The 18,494-nt window shown below is 41.7% G+C and overlaps 1 protein-coding gene across 1 annotated transcript in view; it reads left to right on the forward strand.

Annotated features, from left to right (window-relative positions):
- The window catches only part of reln (reelin), a 1,039,407-nt gene that overhangs the window by 571,305 nt on the left and 449,608 nt on the right, over positions 1–18,494 (forward strand). The window contains exon 20 of the mRNA XM_053500241.1: positions 7,565–7,674. Within this exon, the coding sequence (XP_053356216.1) occupies positions 7,565–7,674 (110 nt within the window). The remainder of the gene's footprint in view (positions 1–7,564; positions 7,675–18,494) is intronic.

Below are 18,494 nucleotides of genomic sequence, written 5' to 3' on the forward strand. Positions count from 1 at the left end.
TCCAGAGCCACTTTTTGGTCCCAGTCCGCCCCTGGCAATAACGAATGGAGAAAGCGCAGTCAAAGCCCGGGAATTCTGTGTTCCACTGGGGCCAGTCGTGAATAGCTGACACTCAGTGATAGCCAATGAAATTGAAGCATTTTTGCGGCGTTCCACGTGGTGTGGCGTTGCTTAAATAATAGTATAAAATCGTCCAGACCCTGGTTTGAATCCCGCTCTGGGTGAAAATGTAATAAATGTGAATCCTTTGTTTTACACTTTTTGCTTATGATAATCATTAAATTATAGCAACTGTGAGGTGAGTGCTAATGTGTTTCATAGCTTAAGAAAAAAAAAATCAATTGCAAACATGCATTTAGTACTGAAGCATAACTTGATAATGTAATGGCTATATCGTGGCATTTTAGCGCATAAGACCGGCATTTTGAGCACTGGCTGGGAATCAAACCCAGGCCTTCCGCATGGCTGGCGAACCACCTACCACTGAGCCACCAGTGCCCGTCTATGTTTAAAGCGCATAAAAACAATAAAACAATACTGTTATAGGCTAACATATTATACATCTTTGTAGTCCTTTTGCACACACGCGCGGGTGCGTTATAATATAAATAGTAACAAATTCAGAGAACTACTACTACTACTAATAATAATAATATTAATAATTCTGAATGAAAATGAAGAATAAATACATATCAGTTTGAGCTTTATGAGCTCTGTCGCTTGCTGTCAATGGGCACCTAAGAGACATAACATTTTTCGGCTTCAGTAGACACACAATACTTTAGAATGAAACATGACTGCCCCCTACAGGTAATTAAGGGCATTTTCACAGCTTGCCGCACGCAGCCGCGGCAAGTCGTGGGATCCCTTTCCCGAAAACGTGCGTTTTTAAAGGCCAGATCTGTATGATTGCATACCCGGTTCATTTCACCGCCACTACAGGTAAAATATAAGTGACAGTTTGGTGACTTAATTTATATATTTGTCTATTATGAAATGCTATTAATAAGTTAACCCATGTCGAAATAAACGTTATTGGAAGAATTTTGTGCAGTGTTTATTTGCATAGAAAGGGCTGTATTTCTTTACAAAGTCATGCAGAAGGAGTTAAAAATCAATTCCTAAGCAATCGGTGTCAGCTAATTCAGTACCTTCGCTGTAGACAGCACCTTGCAATGTCGGACGTAAGAGGCAGCGACTTAAGAAGACTTTTAAGGGACAGTTCAAGAAACACACTTAGAAAAGTAATACAGTATTTACAGATGTGGCCATTAAGACTGCGCCTGTTTTCCCGCGAGACGCCGCAATTTAGCACGCGGCGTGCCGCGACTTGCCGTGAGCAACATTCGGAAATTTAAATAAATGTGTTGTGCTTCACTGAATATCCGCCGGATGGCGCATGGAAGGACTTTATCTAAAAGCCGGACCAAGTATAATAAAGAATTGCATATAATTACTTAGCCTAAAACAATATTGTTTCCAATGCTGAAGCAAACATGAATTTTATTTTGCTTTACAACAGATCTGTCATGATGAATGTGTGTATATGTGCTTCATATTATTTTCATAATAATGAAATGAGCTGCCCAAATTCATGATTTAAAATTCTTAATAAGTTTCTTATATATTTTTTGTAATGTTTTAACAGGGACAAAACAGGGAAAGACATGGCAATGTCTCGGTTTAAATGGTGTTAAAATTAATTTAATTTCCTGTTAGTAGGCTATCTGATAGACTTAACTATGCGAATGTCCTGATTCGTGAATATGCCAACATATCTTATTTAAAACGTAAAAATGTGTCGACATCATCAGAAAACATGAATGAACTATATATATATATTATATTATTAAGTAAATATTATTTTATGAACACGAACTTCTTCGGGCTTTTTATAATAATCATCATATTTGCTGTTTGTGTCCAGCATTTAATAATTATTTCATCCATTATTTAACCACGGCTGGAAATAATAGCTGGAATGTGATGTGATTGTGAATTCATGACTGAAATAAAGCTGTTGGTCTTTTGTAAAGCACTTTCACTTTACAAAAGGCAGCGTTTTTATCAAAAGGTTGATAAACGTGTGTTGTACAGTATATACACCGCGACAGCGCGCTCAGTTACTCACTTCTCACCTTTCATGTAGGTCTGCTCGGACTTATTAATTCGTTTTAAACCCCTTAAAAATGCGTGTGTATACAGCTCAAAACCTCCATCAGTTATTAAAGATAGCATCTATTTAGAAAAATTGCCCCAGTGATTTCGGAGCTTCAGGAAATCTCCCGGCGCTCTGCGCATAACACCGGACCAACCCATGTCGAAAATAAGTTATAAACGTTTTCTAAACGTGGGCTATTGTTTTTTTACTTATAATATTTGTTAATTTAATTTAAATAAGGTTTGGGCTCAGGACTTTGATTCGGCATCGTGATTCTCCTCTTTCATTTACTCCATAGTTTTAATCAGCGCTCAGCCGCATGCATGGAGTTTTCCAGAGCGCACCGGCAGAAGTAGACTAATGATTATGAACGCGTCGGGAAAACAGCAAGCAGACTGACTCTGACCATTAAAAAAAAAAAAAAACGTTTGCGTTCATTTTCTGACGTGCTCAAGTTCACCAAAAACAATACAGAACAGCGCAGCTTATTTGCTTTCAAACATTTACAAAATCACAACGTTTTTTCGTTATTGTGAGTGCGCTTAAATAAAAGTTTTATAGAGGCTATGTAGTCTTATATATATTTTGCACATTAATCTGAGTCCTCATCTGTTAAATTTTTAAGGACAATAGTTTTTTTTTCAGCCTGTCACGGCGTGCGCCCAAATCAATAACGCTCCTCGCTCACTAGTTAGGCGCCCTCCCCTTCAGATATGCGAAGAAGCGGGGCTGCGGAATTAGGCACGAATAGTGAAGAAGAGCTCTCCTTGCTAATATTCCCAGGCTTCCAATCCGCGCTATAAAATACTCGGGTTTGTTGGTTTACAGTGGATTTTACTAGGCGGTGTGAGTGAGACGCGCGCACAACAACGGGGAAGTGCGGCATGCAAGTGGGGCAAATGGAACGCGCCCCAGGGACTTCCAAGAAGAGCCAGCGCAAGCGGACGGAGGCAGAAACTGCTGTCCGCGGATGGCCGTCGTACTCGTATTTTATAGCGCGGGGTGCAAACAGCATGCTCAACAGCATGTCGTGTGGGCATTATAAGATTTGTCTTGAAAACTCCTAACTAAAAAGTGGCAGCTGGCACGCCTAAAAATAGACGCAGGTTATTTTTTTATAGTCTAAATTAAAATCCTCCTCTTTAGTGCCTCCTATTCCTATTAATCCTATTGTTCTTTTAGTGTCACTGCGTGTGCTTACAATGCCAGACAACATTCAAATGCAAATTATTCACTCTCCCCAAGTGTGAATCAGCTGTTCTCACCTATAAATATTAACCTATACGTTCTCACCTAAAGTGTTTAGGTGAAATTCCACCTATACAAGTGTGACAAATATGCAAAGAAAAAAAATAGGAAGGGGCAAATATTTTTTCATGGCACTTCACATGTAGTCAGATTGTTCTACTGGGCTGAAACTGTGGCAGGTGGAGTTATAGCACTTTTCAAATCACACTAACTATACATTGATATGAATAACTTTGAATGATGAATGCTACGTTAAAATGATCTTGGGCTTGCTCCACATTATAAAAGCAAAGCGCGGAGATGGAGATTAGGGAAGTACGTGATGTGGTGGAGAATAGGCAGTGGCGGTTCTACACTGAATTGCTCCCCGGGCGAGACTCCCTCCCACCCCCCCGCCGTCAGCGCCACTTCTAACCAACCAAACCCCCTGTCTGACGTCTGCTCGGTCTTGTTAATTTGTTTTAAAACCCCCAATTCTGCGAATTCCCCCAGCAGCGAAACCGGTTTGATGACTTCACACCTGTCGTAAAGGTGAGATGGGGGATTACAGTACCTGTGGGTGCGCTTCACCTCGGAGCGTGCTGTCGCGTTGTATTCAATGAATAGACTAAAACAAAATTATGTTTGCTTCAGCATTGGAAACAATATTGTATTAGGCTAACTTTATTAAAGATTATACACTTTTGTATTATTTGTCCACACACGTGGGCATCTTAAACATTTTAGATATTGATCCTTTCTCGATGCAGCGAATTTTCTGAGCAAATTAATAATAATTTACATAATTGAAAAGGAGGAAGAAAAAAAGGTTACGCGAAAATAAGAAAAAGCTTTAGAGGTAAATGCTGTGAAATGCTTCAAATGAACAGATTCTGCCTATAACAGGTCAGGGACAGTGAGGCTGGATGCAGCAGCGCACCACATCCCACATCATAATACATGCTGATGATGACCAACACGTCTCCCCTGATCCACCAGAGCCAAGTAAAAAGAATGGCAATCAAACAGAATAAAATTAGTAGCAGCATTAAGTTGTGCTAGTAATTTTTATGGTGGTCAATATTAATTGAAATAATGTTTCTCAGCATTATTTCGTATTAATATTGACTACCATAATAATTAAAATAAGTAACTAGTTTACTAGCGTGAGCTACTGCTGCTACTGATTTTATTTCAGCTTACCTATTAAGTTTTATTGCCATTCCTTTTAAAATATTGTCTTTATAGATTTATATGTTTATGTGTTTATATGTTTATATGTGATACTTCAAATAACAGGTTCAAATAGCATTGATTTCTGGATTGTGTTATATTTTTATACTAGTAACTGGTGTTAAAAATGTATCTCTACATTAATATGCCAATGTATTATGGTGTGGGCTGCTGTGGGCCAGGGCCACTTTTTTGTCCCAGGCCGCCCCTGTAATAACAAATGAAAAAAAGCGCAGTCTTAAACTAACTTAAACTAACAATAGACTATGTTAGGTGGTTGGAAGATGTTACTCTAAATATAAACAAACAAACTACAGCTTTTTTTCTCAGAGGTAAACGGAAAAGTGAAGTTGTTCAGCTGTTTAGTGTCACTATCTCATAAACAGTGAAACAACGTGGACTCATCGCTGTGCTTGTTGTAACTAAAAAAACGCTGCAACTGCTTCAAAGTCTTTCCACTCCGTGACCGCTGAAATCCGACATGACACTACATTAGGCTACGTCTTGACTTATTTGCATATCGACGGTTATTAGATGTTGACCGAGGGCTCAGGGGAGGTGTGTGTGTGTGCGCGCCTACTTCTTGTACTTTTATAAACATTCTAAATATAAACAAACAAAATACAGCTTTTTTTTCTCAGAGGTAAACGGAAAAGTGAAGTTGTTTAGCTGTTTAGTGTCACTATGCAGATGTTACACTCAGTGTAGTTACCGAAATCTTTGATTTAGTTTTCATTCAGTGGCCACACATCACTTCCACATTTCCCTCGATTTTATTAAATGAGCATAAGCAGTTAAACATCCCGCAGGTTTATAATACACCGCGGCAAAGTGAACCACGTACCTGCCGATTAGGCGTGTGGTCCGTTGCCTAGCAACACTGAACGAAACAAGGCATAATCGTCATGTTTGCTTCAGTTATGACATAGCATAGTTTATTATCTGCTGTGGTAGATCTGATTTATTCAAATTTAATAATGAGGCTTTATATCCTCAGAAGGGGTCATTACATATTTAATATGTAAAACAATATTGTTTTAGAGATAATTTCATGGAAGCTTCTAACAGAATGAACAGACAAATGACTTTTCTTAAAACATTATAAAATTAAGTAAAGCGAAATCCCCTAAATGTCCCTATGAGAATCGCAGGTTGGAAAAGGCAGGAAACGGCATGACCGGCGCGCAGCTGTCAGCAATTTCACGTAAATAAGAGCAAAATAGCTTTATACTGGCTTTTACTGGTGCGATTTTAAAAATTTAAGCATACAGGGTGATTAAGTTTACAGAACTAGGAAAAGTCATGAAAGGAGGCTCCTGGATTTTGATAGAGTGTGAAGTATAATTTTTTTTTTTTACCCCCTTGCGGTCAAATGACCGCTGCTCGGCGCTTCTAGTGTTAAAGAGTTTTCTTATGCGCTAAAAGTGTGCGTTTTAGGGAAACCAGGCCCAGTTTTACAAGCATGTCGGAAGAACCATTCAGTGCTGCAGTATTTCACTCGTGTGCCTCGCGTATTCCTTTGCCGAGTGTTCATCTGTATACTCTAATTTTGTTCTTAACCCTGCCTGTTCTTTCATCTTTGCCCCCTGGTATTATCGGACTGACTAATGTGTACGACCTTGCATGCTCTCTGGATTTCTGATTTGTACTCATGTTCCTAGATTCATCTTCTTTCGCTGCTGGACTTACTTACCAAGGCTTTTGTGTGTTATTTAAGCGCTGAGAAATCACTGTTTGTCTGCTATTGGGTCCACTCCCTTTCAGCCCGCCCCTGACACTAATATAAGCATATTGTCTAATATAAGCATATATTTATTTTGTGTATGAAAAATTGTGTTTCTATGCTAAATCTTCTGTATTTACAGGTGTATGATTATTTTATTAAGCGGCAGATTTTATATTATTTTATTTATTTTACTTACACAGTTAAATCTGAAACAGATTTATAAAGACTCATGAACCAAACATACATAGGATCTGGGAAAAATCTGCTGAACTGAGTTTACTAAGTTTGAAGTAAGGAAGTAAAACAAATCTGATTTGGTGTTGTTCACTGTCTTACGTATCTGACTCTGTCCTGCAGTACTTGGCAAAGAAAGTAAGAAAGTAAAATGGCTCCAACGTTAAATTGCTTAGTAGACACAGACTGGTCAAAATTCTAATTAAATTCCTTACTTAACTGTTAAAAAAAACTGAAATTCTGAAAAAGTGATATTCTTATTATCTTCATTGTCATTATTTACATTAAAATAATTTAAATGAAAATTTATGATGTAATTTAAACAGTAAAGAACATTAGTTATACAGTGGAACCTCGGATTACAAGCTTAATTCGTTCCGGAGGCGGGCTCGTATTCCAAAACACTCGTAAACCAAATTTAATTTTCCCATAGGAAATAAAGGAAACTTAAATTATTTGTTCTACAGCCCCCAAAAATAAATACATAAATATAATTAATACAAAATATGAAGTAATAATAAAACAAATTAACCTGTACTTTACCTTGAAAAATGTAAAAATAAATCCCGACAGATAAGTGTTTTCGTTTGTGCATGCAGGGTGGGTGTGTGTAAAATGTGCGTGCACACACACACACACACACACACACATTAACGGATAGACCGTGTGTGTATTCACTCAGCAGGATAGACGATTACCTACAATTCTGCTGCAAGAGAGAGAAAAACCGTTGGCTCACTTGTGATGACGTGATGCTTGGTGTCTAAACAATGAAACATAATACTCGGTGCTCGTAAACTAAGACAATGCTCGTTTTTCAAGAATTTTTTTTTAATTAAAATTGTTGCTCGTTTTGCGGAACACTCGTAAACCGCGTTACTCGTAATCCGAGGTTCCACTGTATACAGTTATATACATGAATGATCATGTTTGCTTGGACTGTATATGATTGTTAATGATGCATTTTTTTTTCTTTTGTTTAGATGGACAAGAATTTCTGTCCCTCTTCCCAATGCTGCCCTCACAGAAAGCACTCAGTTTCGTTGGATACAGGCTGGGACTAGGAGTGACAATATGTGGGCCATTGACAATGGTGAAATTTAAATTCTCACCTAATTTCAATAAACGTGTTATGAAATTAAAATTCATTAGTTACATACTGTGGCGTTTTTCACCGCCACGAAGGGATTAGGAGAGACGAGTGAGCTTCCTTGCTGCCCAATGCAAATGGCTGGGAGTATTTTATTTAGCATAGCACATAAACGGCACATTCAACAAGTCACACAATCACAAGACACACTTCTAACTCACACACACACACCCTGGCCGAAGCCACTAATCCAACCACCTTTCCTCGACAGGGTGAACACCTAACAACCCCTCCCCCAAAGCATGATGGTTACTAGTCCCAAAACCCCGCCCACGCCACACTGCCCCCACCCGAGCTGTGACCGTCCCCGGTCACGATGGCGAACTCAGTCCTGAAAGCGTGACGGTGGTCGGCGCTGGCGTTGTGAACGCCGGGGTCTTTTTGCGGGGGAAGGAAGGCCGCTACCCTCTCCCTGAGGCGGACCGGCCTCTACAGAGTTCGAGGTCCCGCTGGCGTTGGGCTGGTAGGGCGCGAGGCGATCCCGGTGGAGCACGACCACTCGCGACCGCCCCGTCAACCTCACCCGGTAGACTACCTCAGAGAGCTGGGCGATTACCGTACAGGGGCCCACCCAGTGAGACATGAGCTTAGGCGAGAGCCCCCTTTTCCTTCCGGGGGAATACACCCAAACCTGCTCCCCAGTGGCAAAGTCTCGCCCTCGACTGTGAGTGTCATACACGCGGCGCTGTTTAACACCGGCGTCCGCCAAGTGTCTACGCGCCAACTCATGGACATGAAACTGTTTGTCTTTTAAGGAACAGAAATAATCCAACCCAGGCTTCATGGGTAAATCAGACTGGGGAGGTGGCCCGAACACAAGATCCACAGGCGTGCGCAACTCGCGCCCGAACATTAGCGGAGCTGGTGTCAGCTGAGAGGACTCCTGCACTGCTGTGCGATATGCCCACAGCACGAGAGGCAAATGTTCGTCCCAATCCTTCTGCCGGTCGCTGGTTAGCATGGCGAGTTGGGTGGTGAGCGTCCGATTGAATCGCTCCACGAGGCCGTCACTTTGTGGATGAAGAGGCGTGGTGCGGGTCTTTTTCACCCCGAGGGGCTCACACACCGCCGCAAACACCTCCGCCTCGAAGTTACGTCCCTGATCGCTGTGTAACTGCTCCGGGGCGCCAAATCAGCTGAACACCTCATCCACCAGCACTCGGGCGGTGGTGTAAGCGCTCTGGTCCGGCACAGCAAATGCCTCCGGCCACTTGGTGAAGTAGTCCATGGCCACTAGCACATACTGGTTCCCGCGATCAGAAATGGGAAACGACCCGAGAATGTCCACGCCCATACGCTCCATAGGTGCCCCCACCCAAAAGTCTTGCAGGGGTGCTCGCGAGCGCTGGGTAGGGCCCTTCTTTGCCGTGCAGACGTCGCATCTGTGAACAAAGAGTTCACTATCCGTGTGGCAGCCCGGCCAGTAGAAACGAGCGCGCAACCGCCGCAGCGTTTTAGTGACTCCAAAATGTCCCGTGCCCGCCAGCGCCGCACGGCCGTTCCCAGTGGCGGTAGAGTAAGCCCCCCCGCAACGCGAGTCGATTAAACTGCGAATGGAGGGCTTTTTCCTCTTGTCCCAGGTGAGCAACCGCGGCATAATCCGGTCTCTGGCCCGCGTTAACCCAACCTAGTACCTGCTGCAGCGCCGGGTCCTTCTCCTGCTCGGCAATGAGCTGGTCACAGTCCATCTGCGGCACAGGCGGAACAACTACAGGCGATGATTTAGGCGACGCAGTCACTCGGCTGCACGCCGGCTCGGTCGGCTGATTACCGACGGGGGCTCCGGAGGACTGCGCAGGGAGGATGTTCTCATTCACGGGGGTCAGAGAGTGTACGATGTCGCGACCACCCACGCGCTCTTCAACCCGCTCGCAGTGCCGACAACGCTCTTTGCTACACGGCCGGCGGGATAAAGCATCGGCGTTAGCATGCAGTTTTCCCGCTCAGTGCTGAATGGTAAAATTATAATCCTGCAACCGCTCGAGCCATCGCGCTAACTGCCCTTCGGGCTCTTTAAAGCTAAGCAGCCACACCAACGAAGCGTGATCGGTCCGCAGCGAGAAGAATTGCCCATATAAATACGGCCTAAAATGTTTAAGGGCCGCGACGACCGCTAACAGCTCGCGCCCCGTGACGCAGTAATTTATCTCCGGTCCAGACAACGCGCGGCTGAAGTAGGCAATAGCACGCTCTTTACCCTCGGAAACCTGAGACAGTACAGCCCCTAGCCCTACATCGCTTGCGTCCGTGTCGAGGATAAACGTACGAGACGCGTCAGGATATCCGAGAATGGGCGACGTGACCAGAGCTTCCCGTAACCGAGTGAAAGCGCGCGCGTGCACCCCGTCCCAGCGAAACGGCTGATTCTTTTTCGTGAGCCCGTGCAGCGGACTAGCAATCGTGGCAAAATCCTTCACGAACCGACGATAGTACGAGGCTAACCCGAGGAAGGTGCGTAGCTGCAACACGTTTAACGGTTCAGGCCAATTCTGTACCGCAGCAATTTTGGCTGGATCGGTGGCAATCCCTTGAGCGCTAATCACGTGTCCCAGAAACACGGTCTCTTGCCGCAACAGCTGACACTTTTTCGGGTTGAGCCGCAAATTCCTTGCCGTGCACCAGTAAATCGTCTAAGTAAACGACGCACCGGTTACGAGGAATCTCGGCCAACACTTTCTCCATCAACCGTTCGAAGGTAGCTGGAGCATTACACAGGCCGAACGGCATGCGCCGGAATTGCCATAGCCCTTGCCCGATCGAGAACGCGGTTTTAGGTCGCGCTTCCGGGGCGAGCTCTACTTGCCAGTACCCGCTACGCAGATCTAACGAGCTAAACCACGCCGAGCCCGCAACGTGTTCCAGCGCATCATCTATTCGCGGCAACGGATAAGAATCTTTGCGCGTTACCTCGTTCAACCGCCGGTAATCGACACAAAACCGCCACGATTCGTCCTTTTTACGCACCAACACAACCGGTGAAGACCACGGTCCGGACGCTGGCTCTATGACGCCCGAGTCGGCCATCTCACGCAGCTTCTGCTCGGCGATGGCTCGTTTAGCTAAGGGAAGGCGTCTCGGATGTAACCGAACAGGAGCTGCGTTACCCGTATCAATCGTGTGCTGCACCAAATTAGTATGTGTGCACTCGCGCTCATCTACCGCGAAAATGTCTGCGAATTCATGTAAAAGGGACTTCACTGTGTCGGTCTGTGTCGGACTCAGCCCCATGCTGCTACGCTGCATAAGCTCGGCCATTATTCTCGCTCGGTCTGCTACCGGATGTTTACATGGCGCGTCCACCAGAAGTTCCGCCCCCCTGGTGCGCTCTACTAACACGTCCGGCTGCGCTTTGGGAACTAGCAACCTGGCTAACCCGAAGTTACCACGTAACGTTCCGTCAGCGAGATTCAGTACCGCACCCCACCTTTCTAAAATGTCCAACCCCAAGATACAATCATCCTCAATGTCTGCCACAAAGAATGGATGAGAAAGACTGATTGCACCTATTGGAATTGGCACAGTGCGACAGGCCCGTATCTCCAAATAGCTCCCCGACACAGTGCGAATAGTCAAGGCTGGGGCCGGCAGCATACAACCGTGCTCGCCCTGTTTTAATACTCCACAGCGCAGCAGCGAAACTGTAGAGCCGGTGTCCACGAGTGCCCGTAGCGAAACGTTGTCCATGCCACAGTTCACGTAGACGCCCGCGCGATTTCCTACACGTCCTGACCGGAAGTTGGGCCCGGCAGTTGGGGAAACAGAGACGGCTGTGGGAGGCGGCTTCCCCGCAGCTAGTTGTAACGGCTGCTGGGGTACGCTGTCCTCAGGCCGGGGAACGTTGCCGCGGTTGTCCGGCGGTCCTTGCCGTCCCGAAAGCTCGGATGCTGAGTCGAGGCCTAGCCGCGACGGGTAGCCCTGTCCCCGGCTAGGTTCACCTACCGAGCGGCCCCGAGCCACGGGAAAACGCTCGGCTCTTTCGCCGCGGTGTTCTGCCAGGATGGGCTCGGCACGCTCGGCTTCGCGTAGCGCCTCAGACAGGTATTAGACGAGATCAGAGGCAGTGGGAGATACTGTGTAGGACGATTTTTACACACTCACGTGCACACACACACTACCATAATCACTTCTTCAAACAGATAAATCTCCCGCACTTCCACTGACTTTTCAACCTTTTTTCTTCAAGGAGACTATTGTTGTAGTACTACAGAACAGTCATTACACTTGAACACAAAATAAAACAAAATGCTTCATGTGTAGGGGCACACACACAAACACACACACACAAACACACACATTTTCAGAATCACTCCTCTAAACAGATTCATCTCCCACACTGCTACAGCCTTTTTATCTTAAAAAAAATGTTTTATGCCCACACACACACACACACACACACACAGTAAACAGTGCATGCGCATGGATGTTAACTATATGAGTGACACATGTGCACTGGGACTAAGCATAGGAGAGGATTACCCACAATCCCACATCACAAGAGATATAAGAATCATTGGCTCAGTTGTGATCACATGATGCTCGACAGACAAAGTGCATGTGTACCACAGTACTCGTATAACAAGAAGCTCATTTAACAAGTTAAAATTAATTTTAAAAATGTTGCTCATCTTGCAAAATGCTTGCAGACCAAGTTGTTTGCAATCTTAGGTTTCACTGTATATATAAATACAATTATTTTAATATGAGTGCCATGGAGTTTGGTGGCTCAGTGTGTTAGGGCTCTGAGTTACGGATTGGCTGGGTCACAACCTGCTGGGTCTTAGTGCTTGCAGAGTTTCTGTGTATGACGGAGAGTGTGCATGCATGTGTGTGTGTGTGTGTGTGTGTATTCACCTAGCAGGGGAGACAATTACATACAATTCCGCCGGGCAAGAGAGAGAAAAACATTGGCTTAGTTGTGATCAAGTGATGCTCAGTGTCAAAACAAGGAGCGCATGCGTGATACATGATACTCAGTACTCAACCAAGACAATGTTCGTTTTTCAAGTAAAAATTTATTAAAAATTTTTGCTCGTCTTGCGGAACACTTGTAAATCGCGTGTAAACTTGTAACTCGTAATCCGGGGTTCCACTGTACTGTCAAAAAGGTTTATGTGAACCAAAAACATTATCAAATCTAACCAAATCAAAACTTTTATTAAATGGCACTTTTAAACAACTGACAGTTGCCCAAAGTGCTTTACAAGTTTAAAAATAAAACATAAAATTTTCAAAAGCTGTAATAAAACTGTGAGATTAACAAATAACAACAACAAAAACATAAAATTAACACATAAAAATTAAGGATAAAACCTCTAATAAAATCATGCTCTAGTGGGACTGTGATCTAGTGGGAATGATATGCAACAGTGAACAGATGTGTCTTGACTCTATATTCAAAGAGGGCTAGGTCTGTTATTAACTATATGTCTGGTCAAAGTGAGTTCCACAATTTTGTTGCAACCATGGCAAATGCTTGATCACCCAAACGCCTGAACCTCAACCTGGGCACCTTTAGACAACACCAAAAGGCCAGAAGACCTTAAGCACCTGTGTTGATTCTGCATAGTCAAAAGATCGGTGCAAGTCCATTTAACACCTTATAAATGAACAATAATATCTTAGAACTCTCAAAACTCTAGGTTTCTCATTTTAAAATGCACTAGTAGCCAATAGAGAAAGCGGAGAACAAGCATAGAACAGGTGATGTGTTCATGCCTATGAATGATTGTTAAAAGACAACTAACTGGAAGTAAGGAGGGGATAACTGGTTTATCCCAACATAAAATGCATTGCAAGTAATCCAGTCTTGAGCAAATAAAAGCATAAATTGTTCTGTCAAAATCATCAGCTGACGCAATTGAATCTGGGCATCAAGTTTTAATTCTCTATTGAGAATAACCCCTAAATTCTCCAAGAGGAGCATATACAATGAAACAAGGGGCCCAGACCTCTGGTACACCAGAAATGACGCCCCAGAAATGATGTATAAAATTCATAATCACAAGTGAAAGCAATAGTTACACTAAGTGAAAAAAAATAAATTAAGTAGATATAATTGAAACGCAAGGTAAAAGTGAAAACTAGACTATTATTTAACAAACAAATGTGTTATTTTAACTTCATTAAATTTATATTGGTCTATCACAGAATAAATGTGCTACAATTGCTTAAAAAGTAAACTTTAAACTATATTTACACTTTACTCAGTAAGTATTTTAATTCAGGTCAATATATCTACTCACTTACTCACTCATCATGTATACTGCTTTATCCTGTATTCAGGGTCAGGCTGGGGGCCTGGAGCCTAACCCAGGAGGCTTAGGGTACAAGGCGGGGTACACCCTGGATAGAGTGCCAAACCATTGCAGGGCACATACATACACTCACTCACACACTCATTTACATACTGGGTAAGTTGGGAACGCCAGTTAGCCTAATCTGCAGGTCTTTACTCGGAGTACCCGGAGTAAATAACATGTAACACGTAACAAGATAATGAAAATAATGAGCTGAATTGATCTTATTAGTAAAAAGTCTCTCAAACAATAACAAAAATCTGCCACAAAGATTATACAGTTAATATGTGGAAAGTAGTCTTCTGTATTAAAATCTAATGAGTCACGGATTTTACATCTAAAAGATTGGACACCTTCACACAGTTTCGTGCAAACTGTGGGATCTATACAAATGTGTGTGCAGGCTTCCCCAGGTCTAAGAGAAGCAATAACAGTCTAAACAAAGACATTCATGACCCAAAGTATCATCCTTTACTTGATAATGACTGAACATCCTTTTGATTAAGCAATAAATATGCAGAGCTTACACTGCCATCCCATAAGCTTCCACCTAAAAAGGGACAAGCGCAGTGTACAAATGTAGCTAAAAGGCTGGTAAAGTAGTACTTTCATTCACATACATACTTTGTGTCTTATACTAATCTATGAGTGGTGTTCAAGTCAAAATAGGACTTGTGATAAATTCTCTGAAACAAAGACCCAAAAGCAATTTGATTCTGACATTTACTTAAGACTTTAAGCACAGTGCGATGATGAGACTCTCAGCCACAGTAAAACATTTGAATAGTGCAAGTGATTTAAAGAAGACATAGCTCGGAGCCTTATAACTAAGAATGTCATACTGAAAAATCAAAAGTCCCGCTTTGACTTAAATGTGCCTTGTATAAAGACTACACCCAATTTTATTTACGCATTAATATTATTTATATCAGTTGTCAATTTGTAAAACCTAGGAAAAAGTGGAATATCGTGAAAAAGTAAATTTTCTTATTAAATTAAATTTAAATAGTGGAATTGTATATTCTAGATTCATTGTATTTGAAGGAAAATATTACAAGCCTTGTTTGTTTTTATTTCTATGATTATACAGTAGCTTATAGCTCATGTAAATCAAATATATCTCAAAGAATCAGAATGTTTCATTTCGAGTTTGAGAAAGACTGTTGACTCCACAGTTGTCCAGATGATGATTAATGCCCTCTACAAGGAGGTTGAAGCCACAGAAGGTTGTATAGAAGTATATTCTCTTAAAGTTGACTGGAAGGGAAAAGTGTGGTAGAAAAAAGAGCAGAACTAACAAGGATGACCGCTATGGTCAAAATATTGTCAGAATTGTTACCATATTGTAGGAATATTGTCAAGCAAAGCTGATACCAAAACTTTAAAAGAAAGGTTTAACAAGGAGTGGGGTGAACCTGGAGTCAATGCATCAAGAGCCACCTTACACAAAAGTCTTCAAGAAATGGGCTAAAAGTGTTGCATCTCTATTAGCAAGCAATTCCTAAACCAGAGATAACATGAGAAATCTTAACTGGCTTTTATGCCAGGCCCCGCTGAAGTAATTTGTGCTATGAAGTCTCGGATATATACTGAGAGCATAAATTAACATGAAAGTTCATAATTTTTGTACTGTAAATCATTATTTGATTGATCTTTAAAAAATATTCTAATATTTTGAGATAATGGATTTTTTTCATAAGATGTAATCAATAAAATTAAGACAAAAAAAGGCTTAAAATGTCACTTTACATGTAATGAATGTAGAATATATGAGAGCTTCACATTTTAAAAAATTAATTCTGAAAATTAATTTGGTCTTCGTTTCCTCCCCAAAGTATCAAATGAAACAAGCAGACTCATGAATCTGTGGACCGTTACAAATGTAAATAGTTTGAATATACAGTAGAACCACTGATTATGAGCATAATTCGTTCTGGAAGTGGGCTCGTATTCCAAAACACTCGTAAACCAAATGTAATTATTCGTTCTACAGCCCAAAAAAATAAATACATAAAAATAATAAAGTAAAACTAAAACAAATTAACCTGCACTTTACCTTTCAAAAGAGTAAAAAATAAATCCCGGCAGATAAGTGTTTCTGTTTGTGCACACAGGCACTGTGTGTGTGTGTGTGTGTGAGAGAGAGGCTAGAGTAAGGGGAGACTCTTGCTTTCAGCCCCTCCTGTCTCCCCCTTCTCATTTTACACATTAAAACTTTCTCCTTTCATTTAAACACACACACACATTAATGGAAAGACTGTTATTCTCTTTTAAATTATTAAAGCTTCTCCACTTTATTTAAATGTGACAGCGTAACAGCCCATTAATTCATGTTCGTGTATTGATAAGATGGACAAACTGCTCGATGCCCGTTCTTTTATTTGCTGCATTGCCAGGTTATAGTACAAACGTTCGGGTGGATCCTGCACTTAAATCTAACAAAAAAAACTACTGAAGAACAAAACTCACACTCTATATCCTAGCTTACATCTCGCATTCGCGTTCACACACACTGGACTGCATTTCCCACAATGCATCTCCCGCACTGGACTACACTTCCGTAAACAGCGGTCATAAATCAACGTCTCTACCTAGCTACACTGTTTTATATGAAAATTAGCGATAAACATCGCTAATGACACTCGTGTGAGTGCAAACTAACAGAATCGCTCCTGTCAAGTAAAACAAACAAACAAATGAACCAGCACCTTACCTCTGAAAAGATTTGCAACAGAACAGAGTTTCTTCGGAGAGCAGAGTGTGTTTCTCTCGCCTTAATTTCTGTGCGCGTGTGTTTGTGAAGGGGGTTCACCAACACACACACGCGCACACGCACACACACCGCGATGAGGAAGAAAATAGATTTTTAACCTCTGTATTAAGAATTTCTTTTGCTTTACTTGTGGGCGCACACACGTGTATTATAAGAAACAGTAAATGCGCTGTACACACGCACTTCTGAACTCAAAATAAAATATGTTTTACACACACACGGGGTCACAGTGTTATAGTAAACATTACACTCATGCACGGATGTTGATTATACCAGTAAAAGACGAGCACTAAGACCCAGCAGGGGATCGATTCCGCAGCGCAAGACAGAGAAGAAACGTTGGCTCAGTTGTGATCACGTAACGCTCGGGGTCGAAACAAGAAGCGCATGCGTGAAACATGATACTTGGTGCTCGTAAACTAAAATAATGCTTAGTTTTCAAGTCAAAATGTATTAAAAATCTTTGCTCGTCTTGGAGAACACTTGTTAATCGCGTCACTCGGAATCCGAGGTTCCATTGTACTAGTTTTATATTTCTGCCAAAGTGGCGCATAGATTAAATAAAATCACCAAAATAAATAAAAAAAATTCTAAATATTGCAGCAAAACCATGGCAACATTCACCGAGAAACCTGATTAAAAGCTTAACATGCACACACATACTGTCTCTTTTTACATCAGATTTTAAGAATCTGTATTAACTATGAGTGTTTCTTGCCCATTCTTACAGCACTGTGTGCGCACTTCTTGTCTCAGATGTTGCATCAGCTTTCCTATGATCTCTTTGTGTGGAACACAATTGGATAATTGTAGTTCTTAAACTTAATCAGTATAATTACTGAATTCTTAAATATCTTGATTAAAATATATATATATATTCAATATAATTAATATATTCAGTGCATCTTAAAATCTAACCTGTTAAACAAATACTAATTTCTGTTTGTAAAATAAACTTAAACAGTGTAAATTAAAGAAAAAAATAATAGTTTTTTAAGGAATTTATTTTTAGCGGATTTTGCGGTGTTAAAAATGCTACTGAATAATTTTTAGTGCATGTTGATGAAACATGTAAGTCAGTAGTGCAAATATTTCATTTAATTTTTTTGCCTCACTGCAGACACCTTTTCGACAAAAAAGTCCAAAAACTTCTGACAGGTGTCTGGAGAGATGTCAGTGACACCAGTATATAATGGATTTAACAGTTTACTCCAGGGGGAAGGCAGCTGTTAATGATCACTTTTTTTTGCTGATTTCACTGCATTTCTATAGTCTGACAAATACACCCTCATGATTTCGAATGACATATAAAGTTGTTTTTTTTTCCAGTCATTTTGTTAAATTTTTTGTTCAGCTCATCTACCTAAGAACATGGGTTGAACATGTCATTTGAACAGCTATGGCTCTAGATGACTTAAACTTAATAGAAGCAACTGAATCTATAATATTAGAATATGTTGAATAAAAAAACAGAAAGAAAGCTCTCTGAACAAGACCATCCAGAGTAAAAAGTTGAGGGGTAATGATGCAATGGCTGCAGCCTGGGACAATGGCCTTGCTCATACCAGAGGGTACTAAACAATCAAATATTATGGGAAAGTGACCAGAATTGACATTACAGATGCCATTTACGGAAACCAAGAGCCCCTGAGAGATGACACAGTCCAGGGTGTGACCATGCTGGTGTGGTGCTC

Source organism: Clarias gariepinus, chromosome 7 (genome assembly GCF_024256425.1).
Source record: "Clarias gariepinus isolate MV-2021 ecotype Netherlands chromosome 7, CGAR_prim_01v2, whole genome shotgun sequence".
In the NCBI taxonomy this organism is placed as follows: domain Eukaryota; kingdom Metazoa; phylum Chordata; class Actinopteri; order Siluriformes; family Clariidae; genus Clarias; species Clarias gariepinus.